This window comes from Gambusia affinis, linkage group LG19 (genome assembly GCF_019740435.1).
Source record: "Gambusia affinis linkage group LG19, SWU_Gaff_1.0, whole genome shotgun sequence".
In the NCBI taxonomy this organism is placed as follows: domain Eukaryota; kingdom Metazoa; phylum Chordata; class Actinopteri; order Cyprinodontiformes; family Poeciliidae; genus Gambusia; species Gambusia affinis.
Window position 1 is genome coordinate 6,764,299 of NC_057886.1, and position 21,611 is coordinate 6,785,909.

The following is a 21,611-nucleotide window of genomic DNA, read 5'->3' on the forward strand; positions in this document are numbered from 1 at the left end:
CTTCCCTCACCGAGTATAGTGTGATAGGATTGATTTGAAGTGTTGGTTTTCAGCCACTCATTTTTTGTGTCGAAATTGAATTTCAGTCAGTTAGGAGCTTTGTATTGCTCTACAAATTTACATATGAATACGTTGAATTTTGTGGTTGCAACAGGACAAAATGTAAATAAAAAAAGTCAAGCAGTATGAATTTGTTATTTTATTTTTATTTATTTTTTTTGCCATTTTTTGGTAACTACATTATTTTTCCAGGAAATAGCCAAATTTCGCTGTACTGTGAATCCACGGTGTGTTAACGGCAGCAGACAGGCGTTCGCAACAAGCAGGCACTGAGAGGACAGCCCTGTGAGGCCCCAGGTAATATACTCCTTTGTGAGTTGAGTCACCATGGTTACCGTCCACCGTTCCCGAAACGCCCCTCCTTTTAACTTTTAAGCCAACAAGAGTGGCGTTGGGGAAGTGTGGGGAAGTAACCATGGCTAGCTTTGGAGAGCTTCAAATTTGCGAGACAAAAAAACAAACAAACAACAAAAAAAAACAACATAAAAGTTAATGTTCTGTGAATGTAGCTCAATTTCCTCACGTTTCATGTTAGTGTTCAATAAATAAAATAAATGAAAAACAAAATGGAGGGAGGGGCACTTCCTACTTACAGAGCAGGCGACAGGGGTGTGGCCTCAGGCAGGGCGGGGCGGGGCAGCGACGGGAGCGCGGCCTAGCCTTAGCGCAGACTAGCTTAAAAAGCAAAGCCTTAGCCACAGCGTAGGGTCGCCGTAGCGAGGTAGTGTAGGCTCAAGGCCGCGCTAGTCCTGGCCAAGCCTCTGTAAAGTCGCAGCGGCGGCAGCACAAGCACATCGAACAGGCTGAGAGACACTCAAAGCATCATGGGAAGGGAAATAAAGTGGGGGGCGGAGGGTCAAGGATGAGAGGGGGCAGTGAGAGGACAGAGCAAGGTGTCTGAGAGAGAGCAGGGAAAAGGGTTATTTGAAGGTTTAGTAGACACACAGGAGAAGCTCGATTGTCCAAATATCCCTCAAATCTCAACCCTGTCACATCACCTGGAAACATTTAGTAGAAAGTACCACTAATCTGCCTGTCATATGGTGATAAAAACAAACCCAGGAGTTAAGCTAGCGCTACGTTCAACTTCCTGACGTGCTCTCCAAACGTATCTGGGAGAAGCGAAGGGATATTTGACAAACTGAGCCTTCTAACGGATGTGTGAGGTGCAGTGGCAGCTGGACAGGCTGACAGAAACAGACACAACAAGATGAAGCGGACACAAGGACCACAGCACTTTGCAATCTGTACCAATCAAATCAACACCTTTAATAAAGCTTAGAAATACCAAACTTGCGATACAAGCTTTGTGGGGGGGAAAAAAAGATCTCACAATTCACATGATTTGTACAAATGCTACAAAAGAAAACACTTAAGGCAATAAAAAAATCTCCATAGAAATAGGTAAACTCTTCAGAAAAAAACAAAAACTAAGAAAAAAAAAAACTTTTGCAGGAAAAAGCCAGCAGCAAGAGAGGTAGGGATGGTGAAGCTAACGCACAGTCTGACAGGAGCTAGCTTAGCCTCACAGACACACAACCGCCTGACTCGGCAGTGAAGCTGTAAGATTTGGTCAGTAACCTTGGTCGAAGGAGTCGTCGTCGGAGGAGCTGAGGCCCGCCTCCTCCAGCAGCAGGGATAAGTGCTTGTGTTTCTTCCTCGATGATTTCTGGGCGGGCAGCAGGGAGGTCGGCGACGCCGCCGAGCGCCTCTTTCTGGACGAGCCGTCGTGGGGACGCGTCCCCGAGTGAGGAAGCCAGCGTCCTCGAGAAGAGACGAGCTCCTCTGAGTCTGAATCTGGTGCAGAGAGAGTGCGGTTAATGATCCGTGAGGCCGAGAAGGTAAAAGATTAATAAATAAATAAAGTCACACGGAAAGGCTGCTGGATTAAAAACACATCGCTTGGATGTAGGACTTTACAGGGACTGACCTACAAAACGCTCAATAAGAAGACTTGATACAGTCGATTGAAACTAGATATTAACCTCATCAAGTCTAATTTTTTTATTGGTTTTTACGTTATGTGCTTATGCATCACTGTGTTGGCAGGGATGGATCTAAAATAATAAAGGCCCCTGAGCAGGAGCCAGTTTGGTGCCCTATTCTGGAAACAATAAATAAATAAATGTATAGAACATTAATAGGCAGGCCTACATATTTTTAGATGGACGGTCAGTTTAAAATGTCCATATTGGTCCCAAAAAGATAATTTGCAAATATGAGCACATTTTCAATTGACAAATATTCATAAAAAATAAAATAACATCATGAGCCCATGACTTTAATACAAGGTGTAATATTTGTAAAACATGCAGAGTTTTCTTTGGGCTCTGGGCTGCTGGCCTTGTAATCCCGTTCAATCATCATCAGTTTCCCAGTAAATCCACTGTAGTTTGTATCTGCAGCGTGAGAAAACGTGCCATTCAAGCGGCATTAGCTTCCTCTCCGGACACTCACTGTTGGAGCAGCTGCTGATCTCCGATCTCACCGGAGAAAACATGGACTTCTTCTGACCTTTCACCTTTCGGACGGTCTCGGCAGCTGAAGCTTTGGTGGCCATCTTGAGCTTCCCGGCTTTGACGGAGGAGAGAGCGCCTCGCTCCTTCAGCCCGCTTTCGGAGCATCTGTCCTTTGACTTGTCCGACCTGGAGCCGGAGGTGAGCTTGCGAGGGCCGCCGAGGGAGCCGAGCTGCGAGAGCGACAGCGCTCTGTCGAGGTCGGAGGCCAGCTGCTCCTGCTCACACAGGTGACCGCGCTTCGCTTTCATGGCCTACAAACGCCACCAGACAGGTCACCAACCAGAACAACGCTCCGCAGACTCTGCTGAATCTCGGGTGACCTACCTCTAGAACGTGAGCGCTGGACGGCTCCTGGTCGTTCCAGCTCTTCTTCTTTTTCTTCTTCTTCTTCTTCTCTCCTCCAGTTCCGGTTTCCGTGTCCTCGTCGTCTCTGGACAGTCGGAACCTCTTCCCCTGTCCTTCCCCTGCTTCAGAGTCCTCAGAGTATTGCACTGTTCGACCCGCCCTAGCAGACAGATACACGCTTTCAAGCATGCAGCAAAATGGTTTAATAGAGTGAAATTTAAAAAAAGTGAACCCCCTCACTTTCCAGGCCTGCTGTCCTGTTTGGTAGTTGTGGGCAGATGTTTCCTTTTCCTGGGTCGTCCTCTGCCACGCCTGGTGAGACTCCTCCTCTCGTCCTCCTGCTGCTGCCTCTCTCTGACGTTGACCAGAAGAAAGTTAGATCTAAGTTACGGCGGAGGGCGTCAAGCACCGTGATTAATTCATCTTGAGGTTCTCTTAGCGTAAGCGCCGACCTCTTGTCCCTGCGTCGCTGCAGTTTGCTCATCTCCCTTTGCTTCTCCTTGTACGTCTTCTGCAACTCGGCCAGGCGGACACGGTATTCCACCTCGACGGCGTCCAACATGTCCACCGCCATCTTGCTGTACAGCTGCACCAAAACACAAGAAGCAAACATGAGGGTCCTGCCGCCGAGGCTTCGCTGACCGACACGCATTGCCGATTCTTCGTCTTACCGGCTCTTCCTTCCTCTGCCTCCAGCTGTACTTCTTGTCGGGGTCCAGAGTTCTCGGCAGATCGATGTGGGACTGCTTTTCTATTGCCTCCAGTAAAACGTGTCTGCTCGCTTCAAGAAGACAGTCCAGGCTGTCTAATGTGAGATCTGGGAGGAAAACGCGCCCAGCGTTGGGATATTAGAGGAAAAGAAGAAGAAACCTAACAGAATGACGCTGAGATGCACCAACCAGGTTTCTTCCTGGACGATTTAAAACATGTTCAAATACATCATTTAAACCAGCTTCCACAGGTTTCACCAAATAAAATGTAAAACCTTTTAAGTCCAGTATGGATGAAATTTAAGACCTGTGTCATGACAAAATGTACAAAAGAAAATTGCATACTTTATACAGCATTGCCAAGCTTTTATGCCCAGAATGATACATCATTGTGTGGGTTGGAAACAGATGTGAGCTGGTGGCAAAGACAAATATCGTTCAGCCAAAACATTTACACTTACTAATGATAGACTCAAAGAAGCTAGCTAGCTTGCAAGTTTATGTTAGCAGCTAATTAGCGACAACCTCAAACGCATCGAGTCCCAGAATGTAACGAAGACGTCTGCGTGTGACTCAAAATTTTACCTGACAGGAAAGTCTAACATAATAAACTTTATAGAATATATGAGATTAAAAAGTCATGCCACATGAAAATTTAAGACCTGCGATTAATGTATTTAAGGCCAATTTACATATATTCTAATGAATTTAATGCATTTCAAGGCCTTATTTGTATACATGAATTTAAACCCTGTAAATATTTTGACCTTTTTATATTATTGTTATTCCAGCAAGTTTAATAAATTGTGGGCTCAAAAGGTTTGAATTTATCTGTTAACCTGTTTTATCTTAGCAAAATAACAGATATTTGAAATAAAACTACAGCTTTCAATTTCAACAACAGTTAGTTCATTTGGTTTCATTGCCAAATAAAGCCATAAAGCAGTTTTTTAAGTACTTGAGCTGCCAACCAGGTGAAATCATCTGATTTCTAGTGGAATGATTAGTGTGTCTCCAGAATGAGTGTGTCTATAGCGACCGCTTACCTTGTGTGCGGAAAACAAGCTCCGCCTCGTTGTGAGCCATCTGGCCGAGGAGGGCCATGCCTTCCAGAGCCACCATCTCCAGAGCGGCGGCGCTGCTGCAGGCGGAAGCAAAAGTGGGATCCTCCACCTGGCCTTCGAGCGTCAGGGTGGGTGGGGTTCTGGGCCGGGCTTGGGCCAACTCGCTGGCCGTCAGCAGGGCCAGCATGCCCCCCATGGGGTCCTCTGAGCGGATGAGCAGCGGGAGCGGGGAGCCGAGGACGGGAGGCTCGTGGGTAATTTCCTCCAGGCAAGGAGGAAAGGAGTCGGAGGCGTCGTCGGGCGGAACCTGTTCACACACGGCCGTCTGGTCTGACGACACACACATCTGAGGCGCTTCTTGATTGTCTGACTCTGCAGAGATGGATTGGTGATATGGTGCCAGTTCTGCTTCCTGGATAAGTTCTGGTTTGGGCTCGTCTTCTGCAGGAGCAGAGGGCGAGGCCTCCACCGCCTGACAGGCGTTGGACGACGTTTCCGTCTTAATCTCGCCGTTGTTCTTCTCTTCCTTCCTCACTTCTCGCTGGTTTTCACCTGGTGGAATCAGAGGACTGGGAGTTTTTGGGGCTTGCCTGTCCACCTCGTCGTCCTCGGTGGCCCGGTCGGTGGTGCGGCTCAGATCCGGCTGAGGGAGCTCCTCGCAGGGCTCCCGTTTAAGGAAAGACCGCGCCTTCGGGGACTCCAGGCTCTGGGGCTTGATCTCTGCATCCAAAGCCCTGGAATCGTGGTGAGACGAAGCTAAAGGATCAGCGGCAGGGGGAGAGCAGGATCGATGTGCCTCCGGGTTTTCAGCTGCCGATGCCGGGACGTGATAAGGCGGGAAGGATCCGAACGGCGCAGTGATGGATTGGTAAGCATAACCTGGAGGCAGATCTGTAGTAGAGGCAAAGCAAAACGCAATCGCATCGTCAACGCATACAGACCTGAGAACTCTTCCGATTGTGGTTGTGAAACTACAGTTCTGCTCAGAAGGTTATGGACACTTAAAGATACAGTACATATTTTATTTGGTGCATCTGAATTTATTTTCCTTTGGCGTTTTAGAAAGTAGATGGGAGAACCTGTTCTTGACATTTTTTGTAGATTATTTTGAATCCCCTTCAGGGTCAAAGTTTTACACGCAGGCTGAGATTAGGGCCGCAAATAATCATTTCCATCATTTCTGACGATTAATCGATTGTTTTGACAATTTTAAAATTCCATGAAATGATTCAAGTAAACAATTAAATTCCTTTTTTGGATAAGAAAATAAACATTTTATTGTCTAAAATGAAACAACGCAGCATTCCTTTAGCGTATCTTTGATTATTTGTGTCAAAGTTTGTCTGCAACTAATCAAATCCTTCGAACATGAATGTGTCAGATCTTTCATTTTAGCCTGTTCTGCCAACGACAAACCAACTGCTGAACTTCCAACTTATCAGTCTTTATGATCAACTTTTTGGGTTTGTTTTAGTTTTCAGTTTGAGTTGTGGCTGACAAGATTAATCAGATTAAATGTGACAAATCGCTTATTGAATAATCGTCAAGTAATTTAGCAATCGATTAATTGTTAACCGGAGTATACACTCAAAAGGCTATTTTCTGTAAAAAACAACATATTCAGAGCAACGATTAACCCGAGTTTAGATGTTATTCACCAAGGTGTGTCCAGGTTTCAACTGTTTGACCCAAACTGGTTAAATCTTGTGGCATTCAGACGTTCATGACCTTTATACGAGTTTTCTCCTTGAGATCCAAAATCTCATTTACAAGAGAGACCTGTTTTGGTAAAATAAACAAAACTACAAACAGCAACAAAACAAGCAACCAAGAAATTGGACTTATATTATGTAATAAGAATAAGAACTGAAAACAAAGGCAAGTTTCGCAAGAAGATTTCTCTTTTTGTCTTAGAAGAAATCTACATGGAGTCAAAGTTATCCAACTACGTCGCCCGTTTCCCCAATATCTGGCAGCCATATTTCAGTGATACAGCTGCTTACCAGAATAGATGTCTTCAAAGGGTGTGGAGGTCGACTTTTTTCTCTGCTCCCTCACTCCCGCCTCCCCGTCCTCCTGTTTGGGTCGCCGCGGCGAGGACGGGGGCGGAGAGGCCGAGCGTGGAGACGTCGGGTGAGGCAGGAGCTTCGGTGCGTGAGACAGGACTCTGTGTCCTCCCTCCGACTTCAGCGTGGTCACCGGGGAGGGGGTCGGAGGCAGAGGGGTGAGGGAGGACGTGGACGGCGTTGGAGATCGGGAGGGAGGACGGGGCTTGCGAGGATGGAGCACAGGTGAGGGCGACGGCGAGGATATGGAGGAGGGTCGGGTTTTCAGGTCGGCGTTCCGCTTGTCGACTTTGTCTTCGATCTCCGGCCGGTGCTCACTGGCCTTCAGGCGCTCCTGGGACAGAGCAGAGATATTTCTGACGTGTGTGTGTGTGTGTGTCGTCACGGACTTCGCTTTGGTGTGCAAAGGCGCACGCGTCCTGCAAGCGGACACACGCCGCACTTACGACGATCTGCGCGTTCCTCTGCAGCTCCAGGACCTGCGCCGTGTGCTGCTGGATCATGAACAGCTCCTGCTGCCGCAGCATCTGATGCTGGGACAGCAGCTGCAGCTGCGCCGCGTGCTGCAGCGAACTGCTCGGCCCGTACACGCTCGACCACACCGGGGCGCCGCGCTCCAGCACGTCGCCTCCTGCTGCGACACGGAGAAACACGGCAGACTTTGAGAAGCCCGTTTGCTGTTAACTTTAGAGACATTTGCACGAATGCTGCAAGCTAAGTGGGTAAGACAATCTGTTAAAGGAGCTTAACTGAAGTGTTTGTTCAATAAGAGTTTAGATTAAGAAAATGCAGTGATCTATTCAGTACTTCCTGGAGAACCTGCTCTGATTTGTATTCTCTCTCTAGAGAACCATATTGAGTTTTCTTCTTCAGCTCAAATCAAGACACATTTCAAAAGCTAAATAGATAAAGAAGATGGAGACAAAAAGGATAGGAGGGAGTTTGGCCACAAGAGAGAAAGGAGGGAAAAGGGATAATAAATACACAGAGGAATGAAGGTCTGCATAAAGTTCAAACGTTATTTTCACAGAGGAAAACAAAACATTTAGACAACGGAACATTTAATAAACGTTTTTCCTATCCATACGAATTGAAAATCCTAAAATCAAGCCCCATTCTTTACCAGATTTCTCCTCGAAAAGATCACAAGATGTTTGAATGATTTGAACGCCTCCTGCGATAAAAAGTTATCTCGAAGAATAACTTTTTCATGAAAATCTTAGCTTCTTAAAACGTACAAAACTGATCAATATGTAAAGCCAAACATTTGGCTGAACGACTTCAACATTTGCACATTCAAATGGTAGAAGTTTGAACCTGCGGGAGAATCTAACAGTCTTTTATGGTTAAATTTGTTTTGCCCCAGGAGGAAAAACCTTCGTGTTTCCAGCGCGTCTCGGCGCTATCCTGTCAAATTTGAGAAGCCGCCAGCGCGTTGTGCAATCGCGCTTTCCCGCGACCTCACATGTTGGAGCGCTCTCGGAGACGGGCGGCAGCTTTCGTACCGTAATGCGGCAGGTGTTCAGTGGGGATGACGATTAGCTGGCCAGACTGCGGGTCCCTGGCGAACTGGTAGGGAGGAGGCATGGAGCCCGGCAGAGAGGGCGGGTAGCCCGGGGGGAGGGTCTGGTGGAGCGGGGAGGGACCCAGGCCTGAATGAAATGAATGAAAGAAGAAGAAACAAAACAAACTGAATTTAAAGAACAGAGCGAGTATTTTTTCATTTCTTTTTCTCCACACTGAGACACATCTTGTTGTTTTTGGCCCTCCGCGTCTAGACAGAAACCCCCCCTCCCCTCAGGGAGCTCTGGGCGAGCATGTGTCTCTCTGTTTAGTGTCATCAGATGGTGAACGAACGCTTACATAAGTAAGTGGCTGTGCGTCCTGGCGCTGTTATTTCAGGATGACGAGCGGAGGAGCAGCGAGTCTGGAATGTCCAGAAAAGATCAGGAATGTCTGAGGCAACAAAAAAACACACCCACAGACCGCCTGACCGCAGGACAACGCCCCCTCCTCCCACGGACCAATCAGAGGCAGCCATGTTGTGAGCGTGGAGAGCACGTTTTGGACCGTGAAGACAACCTCGGGGGTTCGCACGCTTGTCCCATAGGAAGATTAAAAAAAACAAACTTTGCAAGCATTTTCAAGGCGCACTCTCAAAATTCGGAGATAGAAACAACACAACTGAACTTAAAGTTGTTTTTTTTCCCCCACCAGGGGATCATTTTTGTGGGCTCTAGTGTCCCTTATACCACAGTAGGTTGACAGGGAACGGGGAAGACATGCGGCAAATGTCGTCTCGGGTCCGGGAATCGAACCCGCGACGGCCGCGCCGAGGACTGAGGGCCTCCAAGCGTGGGGCGCGCTAACCTCTACGCCACCGCAGCACGCCCCAAACTTAAAGTTTTAATTCACTGTTATATGATGTTATTTAGTGTTAATAATGTTAATTAAAATAAAAGTAATTTTGATGTTTTGAAATGTCTCTCTCAGACTTTCTACACCTGATTGGTTAGAGGACAAAACATTCATTTGACAGCAAAAGAAAATTCGAATTACGTCGTTTAACATAAAGAAAATATAACTCAACCTTTATTTCAATTCCAAAGTTCAATAAGTCACCGAATAATAATTAGGAATAATAAACATCCACTACATTGAAACAATCCAAACAAATCATGTTGAGGTTAATGACCTTCCTGCTTAAACACAACATGCAAAAAAAGTTAAAGAAAGAATCTGTTAAAAAAATGTTCTTGCTACGTTTTTTTTGGGAATGTAGCAAACAGAAATGATTTTGCTAATTTTAACTGGCCTAAGAAAGGAAAAGCTTCGTCTGATTTGACTTCAGACGGTGAGAAAAAAAAAAGTGTCTTTTTATAAGGTGTACGAAAATGTAACTTTAATACCAAACTGTGCAGTTTGAAAGTCAAGCACTTTCCAAACCTTGAAAACAAACAACCTCGTTGAAATTCAGACATCTTTGAAGGATTTTAATCTCCCATATGACTGACGGGGATGAAAATCCAACATGTTTCCATACTTTTCAAGGCTGCAGATAACATCTACATTAAATCAAAACCGGATTAAAGCTCAACGCTCATTTTGATTTCATGCAAAGGAGCCACAAGTCATCTGAAGGTGTAGAAAATGCGGCTGCAACAGTTAGCAAATCGCGTCACATACCGTATGGAGAGCCGGAGAGCCAGACTGGAGGGGCTCCGGGCCGCGGCATCCAGGGGTGAGAGGTCAGGGTTGAGGGGTCGGGAGGCCACCGCCCTGCCCCTGCGAGAGCAGCCCCTCCTGTGACCATGAGGTTGGGGGTCATGAGGCTGGGCGTCATCATGCTAGGTGTCAGGCCGCCGGACAGCGGGCCGGGGCCCATCTGAGTGAACTCAGGGTGATTCTTGGACTCTCTGAGTGGAGGATCAAGGACACGACGCCGGCCGCTCGTTAGTGGCTGCAGCAACGTGCCGACTCTGCTTTAAAGTCTGCATGTCGTGCAACAATATAACCACCGACTGCACTTTATTTCATCAGGACTTTATGTGACAGCAAAAAAAATAAGTTTATTGGGTTTTGAGAGGATAAACATTTATTATTATGCCATTATCAATAAATACAAGGGTCTCAAATTGAGAATAGAATAGCAACAATTTTCTTAGACAATTTGTCATCAATATGTGTCATTGCATGTAGCCAATTCCAGCAAGGTCAGGGAGAAAAACAAATGAAGAAACTGGGGTTGATACTCGGGTGTTCAGGAATATTCAACTTTTACCACCTGAAGAGATTCTTTTCACTCTCCGGCCGGCCCAATAAAACTTGTTTAGAGCTGCAAAAGTCACACAGATTTTTGAAAAGACGACAACATTTTTTGTTGTTTTTTTTTTTTTTTTAAAGATCCGCCCTTTTTAAGGATTCAAAACAAAGATAAACAAAATTTTGAAAAAAAAAAATAGAAAAAAAAGGGTATATCTTTGTTTTTCTGTGGAATTAAAAAGTAAAGAAGCACATTCTCAAGCAGATTCCAAACGAATGATGAGAAAACCAGATCTAAATCCATTTTATTCATACTTTTAATGTCATTCTTTGTGAAAATTCAATGCAAATATTGTAGGAATGAACAGAAAAACTGCTAAAAACCAGAGTTTGTTATTATATCTAAACTTAGAAACAAAATCTGGTTCTTTTGCACTTTTAGCCACAGTTACTAAGGCCCATTATGGAAGGCTGAAAGTGGCTCTTTGGGAGCTGGTCTAGTCAAAGTATAAACGTAAATCCAACTGAAAAACTTTAGTAAAACTTGGAAAATTAAGATTTGCAGATATTTGCAGCTGTGCAGCAAAGAATAAAGGGAAAATCCTCAAAATTCTGCAGCTGGAATTGAACTGCAACGTAGACACAGGGAAGAACTCTAAATGTTTGAAATCGTTATTTCTATGAGAGTAAAACAACATATTTTCTTTACAACTTGCCAAGTATGCACTATTTTACGTTGATTTATCACATAAAGTCCTAACGGAAACACAGTGAAGCTGGTGGAAGTTATGAGAAAACGGAGAAACGAAAAGGTCACGGACTGCAAACATGTCGGAGTGAATAACAATAACCAAGAGCTGCTTCCTCACCTGATGACTTTCTCTTGCTCTCGTTCCAGCCGGCCGGCCAGCAGTCGGTCATCGTGGTGGCGAGCGCGCTCTTCCCCTCGATCCTCGTCTGCACACAGAAACCTCGTTTCACCACGACGTGCGTACAATTAAATCACGACAAGGAAAAAGCCGACATGGAAAGAGCGCGTGCGACAGAGAGAGGGAGCGGCGGCGAGGACAAGGTAACACCAGCTAGATAATAGGGTGCGCGACACCGCCTGTCAAAACAAGATGAGGAGCTGAAAACACAACGGTGGGCGCGTGAGCGCTGAAAAAAAAGTCCAGAGTGACGGTTTGGGCTCCTCCAGTCAGATAAATAGTGAACGAACGTTCACAAGAGAAGTGTGAGCTTCCCACCAGCGCCTCATTACTGCATTAACACACCGAGAGGCCCAAAAGCCTTCTGACTGTCAGAAGGGGGAAAAACTGACAGCAGCTCAACCAGGCTGTGCAAAATAAACATGAGGCTCTCCAAGCCGAATCCACCCCTGAAGCCCCCTGAAGCCCCTCCATCTCATCAGACTGGAGGTCCCCGGGCAGCAGAGGGGCTTAATGTGCTGCTGGACCCTTCAGCTCTGCTCTGTGTGTGTGTGTGTGTGTGTGTGTGTGTGTGTGTGTGTGAGTGAAGCCTCCAAAGGGACAGAGTACTTTAACAATCCCCTATATGCTCTGGAGGAAAGGCTTCGGTTACCAAGGCTACAGAGAGCCGTCCCACATGCTGGACAGGAAGACAGGAATGAGTGATGCTCCCTCCATCTAGCAGTCTAATAAATAAATATAATTAAAAAAAATAACGTTTATCATACAGAATGTCTATGATGACAAGACTTTAAATATCCGCTGTTAAAAAACTGGAAGGAAGGAAAAAAGATTAGATGGAAGTAAGAAAAGAAAGCAAACAGCATTTCCAGGAAGGAAAGAAAGGGCACAAAGAAGGATGAAAGGAATGGAAGAGAGAATGAATGAAGGAAAGAAAGTAAAAAAAAAGGACAATAGGACTCAAGTAAAAAATACAGGAGAGAAAGGAATAAATGACCAGAGGGATGAAGGAAGAAAGGAAAAACACCATGAAAAGGAAAGAAAGGAAACAGTGGAAAGAGGAATTACGAAGGAAGAAAAGTAGTGAGGATGCAAGGAAAAAAAGAAAACATTAAGCAAAGATAAAAGTGATAAAAAAATGAAATAAATTTAAAAAAGGATGGAGTCATGGGAGGAAAGAAAAGAAGGCAGATAAAGAAAGTAAACAAAAGCACAAAGAATGAAAGAAAGAACAGAAGGAAGAAAGGATCAAATTAAATACATATGAAATGAAGGAAGGAATGGAGAGTGAAAGATAGAAGTCAAGTAGGACAAGAAAGGAATAAAAGACACAAGGGATGAAGAGGGAAAGACACTGTGAAGAAAGAAAGGAATTACAGAACAAGAAATAAGAACAGAAGGAAGAAAAGAAGGAATTAAAAGTGAACGTAAAGAAGGACGGATGATGGAAGAACAAGTTTAGAGTCACTTTCTGTAACCAGGAGCAGCTGTGGGTCACTGGATGCAGTTGTAGTATTAAAATACTAAAGCTGTCGATTTCACCTTCAATGTGTCGCCCCTGAGCAAGGCACTTAACCCCCAGGTGACCTACCAACCTGCATATCGGTGGATAAATGATTGCAGGTTTGAGACTCTAATCAGCAGTATGACTAGAACAACATTCACAGTAGAAAGAGGAGTAAAGTCTGGGGAAAAAACAAAACAAAACAGTTTTATTCCTGGAGAGAAATACTCAACATAATACTAAATCAAGCCAAAACTCTGACCATAAATCAGAACCTGATTGGTCCAGCTCCAATATGTGCCAGAGTTTTGTTAATTTAGCGCTTCTGTTACCAAACAGATTACATTTGGAAACTGGAAATGTGTCAACAAAATCTCAAAAAGTGTATCGTTTGTTGAATCCATCCATCCATCCATCCATTTATAAACACCCTGATGTTTATGTAAGGGGATTTAGCGACGCCTCGTCACATTTCCCAAGAGTCCAGATAAGGCCCGGCTGCAGGGATGTAGAAAACGCTGGGAATGTCGGCCGAGCCCCGGTGACCCATCTGTGATGTTAGATCCTGAGCTTCCCTTTATTAGTCAAACCTTTTATTTATTTCTCTCCATCTGCACATCCATTGGTTCTTTTACTTGACTTTTGCATCTACTGCTTGTCTAAATGTAAGAATCTACACAGCAATAACAAATCATCTTACTTAACGAGACAAAACACACTTACAAGTAACTTTTCAGCAAGGATTAGGAGCTTGTTTTAAGTCAATAACTCAGAAATATTGGTAAAAATGTACTAGTTTCACTTTCACTTGTAACATGGGGGGGGGGGAGTCTTGCTGTAATTGAAATAATCTGCCAGTGGACCAAGCACATTTTGATCAATATTTATGCATTACTGACTTAAAACAAGCTCTCATGTTTAGCTAAAAAGTTACTTTTTACGTAAATTGTATTATTTCAAATGTACTTCAGATGTCTGCAATGGAAACCAGACTAAAACTAAACACTTGGGAAGATTTTGTGTTTTTGCAGTGCAGAACTAGACGACTTCCATCAGGAAAACACCATCAGACTATTGGATAAATATTATAACCACAAATATCTTGGTCAATAATGAATTTACTACTTAACATCAAAGCTGCACAAATTATCACATAACTCACTACGGTAAAAAATAAATAAATAAATAAATAAATAAATAAATAAATAAATAAAAGAAGAAGTAATATCACTTTAGCTGAACATTGATTGGATGTAATATTTGCTAGGATATAATGTCAGGCTCTATATCAACAGTATATTTGACTGCATGGATTGGTTTTCCTGGGTGAATGAGTAGGCATTCATCCATCAGTGTGTATTGATTTCATACACGCTGATGAAATCAATAATTTTATGCAGAATAAATTGTTTATAAATATTCTGCTGGAGCCAAAAATCTAAATTTTAACAGTTTGTTGTTTTTTTTCCCCCCCACCAGAGAGCCTATAAAGTGTTCCTCAAGAGGAAGTCCAGGCACGACAATAAACACCAGCAAACATTTAGAGTTACTGCTACAACACACTCAGAGTTACTTAAGATTGATCCACTGCTTAGCAACACAACCAGGGTCTTATTGTGATTCAGAACCGGCTTGTAGCTTTCCACTGCACACAGGAGTGACGAGTTTAACGCAGAGGGGGAAGAGTGGAGTAAGGGCAGCCAAAGAAAACAGCGGAGAAAGTGAAGGGGGCCTGAGGTGGGAAGAGGAGTGAGCACCTCTACAAAAGCCTCTTTAGAAGGGAGGGAAGGGTGGAGACGCGACCCGAAAGAAAAGAGCAAAAGACAGAGGGAGAGGCGCTGAATAGCAGGAGGACAGAAGGAGCTCAATGGCACCCTGAGCGGAGGCTGAAACCGGGACGAAGACAAGACACCGAGCAGGAACCTTGGAGCCGAGCGGCCTTGGAGTCCAAGAATAGCGTGTTTTACAGCAGGAGGGCCGACAGAGTCACACAAACGGCTCAGGAGACGAGCAGAGAAACAAACTGGTGACCAGAACCGGGGCAATTTTCAGGTAGATCAGCTGATTTAGAAACTCCCAAAAGCATCTCCACACACAACCAGTTGCAATAAAAGGTAAATAAAGGTTTAAGAAGCCGTTCAGATGGACTCTACAGCTAGTGGAGACATGTCTGGTGTTTATTTAGGCTGCAGGAGAGCGAGAGAGAGCTTCCCTATAATATTGATATCTTAAGATCACATTGATGACTTCACCATTGCTTCTCTGCTTCGGGTAAACTACCCACAATCCTTTGAATCACTTTCACATGACCAAATAAATACCACAAGACAATTCTTCTCCCTTTCCCCTCCAAAAACAAACAGCAACAACCTGGAAACAAGCATCAGTTATTAATACTGGCCCAGTTTTATTTATTGGACTAATAGCGATATGTAAAACAATTACTAATATCAGCTGATATAAGTGTTGATATACCATGAATCCTTAACTAAAGAAAAGTCTAGAAACTAAAGAGTAAAACTTAAAATGTCCATGACATTATTTTGTTTTTGCCTTAAAGTAGTAAAACTCTGTTTAACAACGACTGCTCCTGGACACACCTGGTGTGACAGCGCCCCTGGTCCTAATATAAGTCGGTGATGATGAAACTGGAAGGAAACAAGAAATAATACTGAGTTCTGTTCTTCTATTAAAGCTCTTAAAGAGAAAACAGAATCAGGTAAAATGTGTATGAACAGGAGAGTCACAGCAGGTCACACGACTGTGATCGATTGACCTCTACCTGCAACAAGATTATTAATCTTTTGGAAAGGTTTACAACATAGGTCACAGTGCAAGACCTGAATGTCTAAAAAAATCCAATAGCTGCAGAGGAAACGCGACCTTTCCACAATAAGGAAATTAATCTTCCATTATTCTCCAAAAGTGAAGTGAGGAATCATCTTGACCCGGTTCAGGTCGTGATGGGGATCTACACCACGATTCTGACAGAAACCACACAGGAGTGGAAAGCAGAAGCCAGCGAAGACTTTGATTTCCCTCTAAGATGATTTTCTTGACCAGTTAGCAATAAATAAAGGAAGCAGCAGAGAGTTTAAAGCAGCAACATCTACCTAGTTCCAGCTGAATAAAAGGAGTTACCTTTGATAGCCGTTTGCAGCAGGGGTCTCTGTGTGTCGGAGCCTCCGCTGGTTTGCTTACTGGAGCTCCCGCTGTCTCTCTGCCGTGCCACAGCAACGGCGATCCCGACAGGAGGGTGTCGCACCTCGCCCTCGCCCTCTCTGCCGAAGGAGCGGGCGCTGTCTGGCCGCTCCTGTTCCCTCTTCAGCTGAGGAGGGACCCTCAGCGCTCGTTCCTTGTCCCGATCCCTTTCCTTTTCCCTCTCGGCACCCGTCACCATGTTCCCCAGACCGCCGAAAGGCCCCCTCCCGTCGATGATGTGCCTGGAAGACGTGGGCCCCTCGGCGGCAAAGTTCCCGCTGTATTTAATCAAACTCTGCATGGCCGAAACCTCCGCCGAGTCCGGGTGTTCTCCACCGGTGGACGCTGCAGGCCGAAAAAGCCCCGACTGGTCCAGGTAGCGCCTCTGGCTGCCATCCTCGGCCGCGCGCCCATGTCCGTGCGTTTGTGGCGAGTGACTGTGGGAGGACTGCGAGCTGCTGGGTCGATGCGACGAGTGGGGGGAACTGGACTTCTGCGTCTGCGATGGCTGGCTGTGGGGAGCGGAGAGATTGTGACTGTGCTGGGCCGCCAAAGCGGCCATGTGATTGGTGGCGTAGTGGGCCGACGGGGTCATGGCGTTCCACTTAGACTCTGACCCGATGCCGACTCTGAGCGAGTGTTTGGATAGGTCCCTGGTTTCTGGACTGAAGCGTGATCGGCCTGAGGAGAAAGATGCGTCCTGGCTTCGTTTACTGAGAGAACCGTTGGAGCAAATGACGGAACCTTCTTCTCTTTGATTGCTCGTTTCGCTTGACTGGGAGAGCCGAGGATGCTCCATGAGGCTTTTCTCGTGAGACCTGTCTCTGTCTCTGTCCCTGTCCCTGTCTCGTTCAACCTCTCTGTCTCTGTGTTTGTTGTCCCGGGCCTGTGAAGCGATCTGGATGGGCCCTACCCGCTCATCGTAAACCTCCACAGAAGGCACATACGTGGGCGCGCTGACTCGCTGCTCTCTGGGTGTGGGGAGGTGGGGAAGACCGGCGCCGGGCTGCTGTAACGGCGGGGGGAGGACGTAGGAGCCGTGCAGGGTCCCAGCCGCCGTGGCCACGGACTCGTTCCTCCGCTGTCGCTCGGAAAGAGAGGTGGAGTTGTTGGAGTTCTGGCAGTGGTGGGGTCGAGAAGCGCCCTCCTCTTCCCGACCCCTTCGGTCTTTCTCAGAACCGAGGAACCGGCCCTCACTGAGAGGGAAAGAGGGTTGTGGAGGCGACAGTCTGGATCGGTTTTCCACCGCCAAAGGGTGGGAGGAGTGTAACTTTTGCTGGTGAGGATGGAAGGACCAACCGTCCCTCTCTCTGTCCGTCTCATGGTCCTTGTCTCGGTCCCGGTCTCTGCTCGCCTTGCGGTCGTCCTCGCCTCGCGTCTCCTGCGTCAGGTCCACCACGCTGTGCGGCCGCGGCTCTTCGCGCAGCCGCTCCCTCTCTGTCCGATACGTCCTGTCCCTGACCCCGTCCCGGGACGTCCTCTGGGGAGGCGTGGCGCTGGAAGGGGCGGCCGAGGACGCAGATGGAGGGTGCAGAGGTGATTGGCTCAATGAGGACGTCAGGAAGTATCCATCTGAACAAAAACAAACCCAAAGTTTTGTTTGCACAGGGTATTTCAGAGATTGAGCACTGCAGAAAAAAAACAAAACGCCAAAAGTAATCACATCATGAAGACAAACAATTTTGGGCGCGATTGTCTCCATGATTGCGGCTGTAAGGGGTTACTGACCTTTGTGAGGATCATAGAGAGGATGCTGGGAGAGCGAGGACGTCTCCAGGCGGCCCAGAGACAAGTAGGGACTGGAGTAAAGGCTGCTTGGGAGGGGAGGGTAGCCTGGCAGGGACAAAGAGAGAAACATCACCAGTAACTGCTTCAAAATGTAATTATTTAGGCTTTTCTCAAGTAAAACAACAGTCAAGATGTTAAATTTGTTTCTTGTGAGAGTTTGGCAATTTGTGACAGAAAAAAACCCCCAACAAACTTTAAAATGATTTCTGCTCGATAGAAGGAAATAATCAGGTGTGCATTTCAGGTAATTTTGTCTCTCCAGACTCGCATTTTAAGAACCAAATGATGTGAAGAATAATTTCATGACCGAGTAATAAACACAGTGATGAAAATTTGCAGGTTCACTTTTAAATTACTTCAAGTGTTAAAGTGTGGGAGTTGCGTTTTACTGTTATAAACTGGAGAGGATTCTACCAGTAGGCTTTAAAATGTTCTTATATCTTCTCCGCTTTAAACTAATAATCTCAAACCTTAAATCTTTAGCAAGGCATAGGACAGGATGGCTTCTGTCAGTCGGATGTTATTAGCCATATTTATCAATCTCATCCTGATGTCTATTAGAAGTTGTGTGAAACTTCAGAACATTTTGAAATGTCAAACTTTACGCCGATGATCTATTATTATTTGTTTACAACCTCCAAGAGAAATCCAGCTCAGTAGAGAGTGTTTTTTTTTTTTTTGAACTGTAGTGGGTGGGGTGTAGTTTTTTATTGTTAAAATAATAATAATAAAAAGATTTAAATGAAAATATTTTGAGGAAAAAGCAAAACAGATCTATAATGGTCCTGGATTATTATACAAAATAAAACAAACTGGAGAAAAATTAGGAATTCGGACATGGCAGAGATATTAAATGAATTTTCCCAATAATGTGATTTAATATTCTTAAAAAAAGAAATTGTTCCAGCTGATGGCGCAGTCATCTGGTCACTTCAGGTTGTTGAGCCCAAATCTGCCCACTGGGCAGCTGCTGCTCTCAGAGACTAGATCTTAATTTAGATCCCCGCCTTGGAAACTTCTAAACCCTCCCCTACGGTATCGATATAAAAAAAACACAATGAGTAACAATACCCAGGGAAGGAACTAATAAAAGATCAAAGTTTAACGTTAAAAATGGATCAGCGAAATAACAGCGAGAATGCTTTGTTAACGACACACCAACGTTAAAGGAAAATAGACATAAGGGTGTGGCGTTCTCCATTTAGGAACTGTTAATACTCTCGCACAAAGCACTGGAAATATAAAACGAAACAAACCTGTCCGCCTACATGGAAAACTCAATGGAGGAGAGCGGTGGGATTGTTATGGGACAGAAGAAAGGAGCTGCAAAGCAGGAACTCGGAAAAAGGCACGGTGGTTTAAGGAGTGAAGATATGCAGGAGGAGTTTCCCGTAAAGCTTCCCTTAACCGCAGATAACAGCTGCACACGAACTCCAGCAGCCAAGACTTACAGCTCCGGCGTAGCATCCCCGGCTGGAAATGTCTGCAGCTTTTAAAAACATTAGCTGCTCTTACAGTCAGACATCAGGTATCAGGAATCTCTCTCAGCCTGAGACGGATGTCTTTCATATCAAAGGAAGAGAGTTGTGTGGCTTTTGTAGCTTGTGGGCAGAACCGAGTTCCTTTAGCTTCAGATAGCAACACATCAATTAGAGATAAACTTAGATCAAGTGTCCAAGTCCGGTCATTCATGCGATATCTCCTCCTACTTTGTCAGAACATAAAGTCAAACAGCCTCTCGGTTGCAGTGCTCACCATCCTGTGAACGTTTACAAATTTTAACCACAAACTTCAGTGTATTTTATTGGGATTTGAACACAAAGTAGCCATTATTTAAGAGCAGGAACAGAGCACTGCTACGTCCACCATCTGAAAACGGGAAGAGCGTGGGACAGTGGCAAACCTTGGCCGCCCAATGAAAGAACAGTTTTAAAACCCAATCTGGTTTGGAGAATCAAATCTGGAACAAACTTCAAGATACCGAAACGCTGAGTTTCCTTTATGAGTTGCATTTGATCAGCAGTAAGTGGAACATGGATCAACTTATTTGATGTATATTGGCTTGGTGATTTTGATGATGGGACTTGGCGAAATGTGACGTCTAATGCTCGTTTCATAATTGGTTACTATATCATGACAGAAGGTTTTTTGCACTGTAACAGAAACAAACTATGTTTTTTTTGTAAATGTAGTTATGAAATATCCTGGCATGGTACCAATTCATTTATGCATCTCAAACCTTGATCTGAGATTGTTTGTTTTTATTGTAAAAGGTGTAGCAGGGCAAGAGATTAAAAAAACCCCCATAAAAATATGAGCTTCCTTTATGGAGGTCAGAGTTATTACTGTTACTGCAGGAAGCTTAAGGTCGACCAGTGAGTTACAATCACAGATGTAATCACTAGCTTCTTCCTTACCCTTGGCAAGACCTTGGATTAGAGAAAGTAGCTAAAAAAAAAAAGTCTATAAAAAAACCTAATCAAATAGCTTCCAATCTAAATCGCTGAACGGGTTTTTGTGCCTCTGAGGTGATGCAATCAGTTTTAAAGGAAATCTTAACTGGAATCCATTTGTCCTTCTCTCTCTACACCGCCAGCATGCGGTGTCAGATGCCTTTCCTCCTATCTGACCTTCTACCCAGATGCGACGCGATAAGGAGTCACAAAAAGGCACAAGGGAACGAAGAGAGACGCAAGATTCAATCACTCGCCAAGCAGTCCTGAACAAAGGCACTCGGGAAGAAAGAAGTCACGGAAAAGTGGGGCAGCAGTGCTGGAGAGAGGCGGACTGAGAGCAGGACGGAGGAGGAAAAGATAGATTACAGTAACAGAGGACAGGCGAAAGAAAGCGAAGGACTGGTTGAGGACAGAGGGAGAGAGACGCATTTAGGACGGAGCTGAGAGTGGAGCCGCCGGCCGTGACACAGAAATGGAACGGGACCCCGCTGGTGGGAGCAGAAGCAGAAGAAGAACGGGCCTTCTGGGGATTGAGCTCCAGCAAAATATGTCCTGAAACCGTGGCGACGCTGGCGTCTTTGAATTATGGGCAGAGAGCGGACAGAAAAGCCGGAGTTTCGTCGGGTTATTTACCTTCGTGAGCGTGCGACGCCCAGAGCTGAGCCATCTGCAGACCGCTGGGATTGGCCGACCTATACGCGGGGTCAGAGGTCAATGAGGAGGGGCCTGGGTAACCTGACAGGAAGGGACCGGAGCTTGTCGGGAAGGCCTCACCTGCGAGAAAGCACAGAGACTCTCAGTCACCCAGAAAAACCACCAGAACCGAAGTTTTAAAAAAAACAAAACATGAATGGATTTTTACTCTGGCGCTTTTATGTCCGGGTTTAGGGAGCTCAATCAATACGCGCCGGTGTTTCTATGCTGTAATCACATTGTTACTGAACCGCTATCCGCTCCATCTCGACAACACAGACCACAGGCAGGCTGGCCGAACACGACGGGGACGGTTCACGTAGCTGCAGGATGGAAACCACAACAGGAGTGGAGGCGAGCCGAGGAGCCTCTCTGATTAACACCATCAAATCAAGATGCCGCACGGCGACAGCTGGCATGGACTTCGATTTTTGTCACAATATTTCACGGCGCTATTGCAATAATGATAAAAATGACAATGTGAAACATCTTGTTTAGGCAACAGCCTGGCGGC

The 21,611-nt window shown here is 45.4% G+C and overlaps 1 protein-coding gene across 1 annotated transcript in view; it reads right to left on the reverse strand.

Moving 5' to 3' along the window:
- Positions 1 to 21,611, reverse strand: part of tnrc18 (trinucleotide repeat containing 18) — a 63,439-nt gene that overhangs the window by 20,135 nt on the left and 21,693 nt on the right. Inside the window, 15 exon segments of the mRNA XM_044100697.1 lie at positions 1,642 to 1,857; positions 2,518 to 2,830; positions 2,904 to 3,084; positions 3,165 to 3,278; positions 3,377 to 3,510; positions 3,596 to 3,741; positions 4,681 to 5,589; positions 6,702 to 7,098; positions 7,211 to 7,398; positions 8,270 to 8,416; positions 9,951 to 10,180; positions 11,396 to 11,483; positions 16,101 to 17,732; positions 17,889 to 17,993; positions 21,038 to 21,178. Of these exon segments, the coding sequence (XP_043956632.1) occupies positions 1,642 to 1,857; positions 2,518 to 2,830; positions 2,904 to 3,084; positions 3,165 to 3,278; positions 3,377 to 3,510; positions 3,596 to 3,741; positions 4,681 to 5,589; positions 6,702 to 7,098; positions 7,211 to 7,398; positions 8,270 to 8,416; positions 9,951 to 10,180; positions 11,396 to 11,483; positions 16,101 to 17,732; positions 17,889 to 17,993; positions 21,038 to 21,178 (4,941 nt within the window).